The 1986-nt window shown below is 48.0% G+C and overlaps 1 protein-coding gene across 1 annotated transcript; it reads left to right on the plus strand.

Moving 5' to 3' along the window:
* Positions 1 to 47: 47 nt before the first annotated feature.
* BBS10 (Bardet-Biedl syndrome 10) lies at positions 48 to 1643 on the plus strand (the record flags this gene model as incomplete). Its single annotated transcript, XM_010130969.1, has 1 exon — positions 48 to 1643. A coding segment is annotated over one exon (1596 nt), but the record flags the coding sequence as incomplete, so codon positions are not given.
* Between the last annotated feature and the right edge of the window lie 343 nt (positions 1644 to 1986).

Here is a 1986-nt window from a genome sequence, read left to right on the forward strand (position 1 = left end):
GTGAGTACTGCCGCCGCTGCGCCCCCGCTACCGTCCCCTGCCCGCAGGTGCTGCGCCTCCTTGGCCTCCGCTTCGCGGAGCTGCACACCACCGTGGCCGGCCTTCCCGTGGCGAGCTCCAGGGTCCTGCCTGGGCTTCTCCTCAGTAGGGACTTCGCGGCCTACTGCCCGGCGGAAGGGGACCTGCGGGCCGTGCTCGTTACCGATCCCCTCCAGCCCACCCTCTCGGTCCCCGGGGTCGAGTTTCTTGTCGACTCCGAGAGTCAATATCAGGCTTCCCTGCACTGGATCTCAAGGAGGACAGAAGCTGTAATGAAACACTTACAGAGCAACAACGTTAAGCTGTTGCTATCGAGTGTGAAGCAAGAGGAAATAGTTATCTACTACGCAAAATTATGCAGTGTATCTGTGGTAGAGTGCTTATCGTCGGAAGAAATGGCCCTTATCAGTGAAATCACAGGAGTCTCACCTTACACACCTTTTGGTGATAACATACATGGAGAAATCACTGAAACCGCCCTGGCAACGTTTTGCCAGCCCCTGCTGCTCGGCTCGAAGAGATGCGTTCACATTGGCTTCACCAGTGTGTCTGCCTTTCAACCCCATTGCCTAATTCTTTGCGGCCCAGTTGCTGGTGTTAATGAGCAACACGCTGCTGCTTTACAAGGGGCGTTCACGATGCTGCAGCAGCTATTTAAAACAGTCCAGCAGGGGAAGGAATGCAAAGCGGAAGGTGAAAGCCAGAAAGAAGCCTCAGAGGTTTGCAGTTGCCACCATTCTTCAGCTACTCAGAATGCACTTGTCAAAGAAAATACTTTTTGTAATAGTAATCAGGTTTCTGAACATAAAACACTCAGGGATGAAACTGAAGCACAGACTGTAGGCCCTGACTTGCAGGGAAGTGGAAATCCCGCATATGTGCAGACAGACTTGCGAATACCCTCAAATCCCGTCTTGCGCATCAAGGAATTCAGTGTTGCCTCTGGAGGAGGTGGCTCTTCAAGAGACTCATGGAAACTGCATGCAAAATGCGAGCACCTGGGTGACATGCATGAGAGTTATCAAAGGGATTCGCTTGTGGGCAGTCAGAAGAGCCACAGCACTGCTGTGTTAGCAGTGCTTAACACTAATGTAGTCCCTGCGCCTGAGCTCCTGAGTGTTGGCAAACACCTAGAGAAAACAAGTTGTGATATGGTTCCATTTGAACAAGAAAAGAGTTGTGTAAGTATAGCACAGAGTTGTTCCACCTCCCTCATAGAAGCAGGATCAGTTTTGCCAGTAGGAGGGTACTTTGAAATCCTGTTACATTATTATATTCAGTACTACGCCAACCAACTTCAGCAGTCAGAGGTCACCGTTGTAGCTAATGTAGTTAGTGATGCTTTGCTAAGTATTCCCAAATCCCTGTACAGGAAAACAGAACAAAAGAGCTTTACCAAATTCTATCTCAGAGCCATAAATGCACTCAGGAAAAATCAGCCACTGCCTGTGACCACAGAAGGCTTAGAATCAGTGTATTGCAAATACCAGTTAGTTGTTTCAGTTCTTCATTGTGTTACAGAGCTTCTCTCCATAGATTTAATCATTGATATTAAGCGGCCACTGCAAAAAGTTGAGGATTGCGACTCAGAACATGACGTCTAAAATCATTAATAAAGAATGTTTTTTATTATTTTCCTGTGTCGTCTTGTTCTTGTGGATGTGTCTCAAAATTCAAAGATCTCTTCTTAAGCCCAGAGACCTAACGTGCTTCTTTCCTCTTAGAAGAAAAGGAAGAAAAAGGCTGACAGGCTGAGATTTGTGGAAAACTGGGTAGTGAACAGCACCAGCTTGAAGAGTCAGTCATGAGAAGGTGCACCTGATTTCCACTGCAGAAGATGTGCGGTGCCATCTCCATCCACGTGCAGAGCCAAGGGTGAACTTGGCCTCTTTTGGCGGTTTGAGTCTTTATGCAAGTCAGACATGATTGGTTTTCTTGGCATGTTAA

This window comes from Buceros rhinoceros, unplaced genomic scaffold, assembly GCF_000710305.1.
Source record: "Buceros rhinoceros silvestris isolate BGI_N320 unplaced genomic scaffold, ASM71030v1 scaffold45240, whole genome shotgun sequence".
Taxonomy (NCBI): Eukaryota; Metazoa; Chordata; class Aves; order Bucerotiformes; family Bucerotidae; genus Buceros; species Buceros rhinoceros.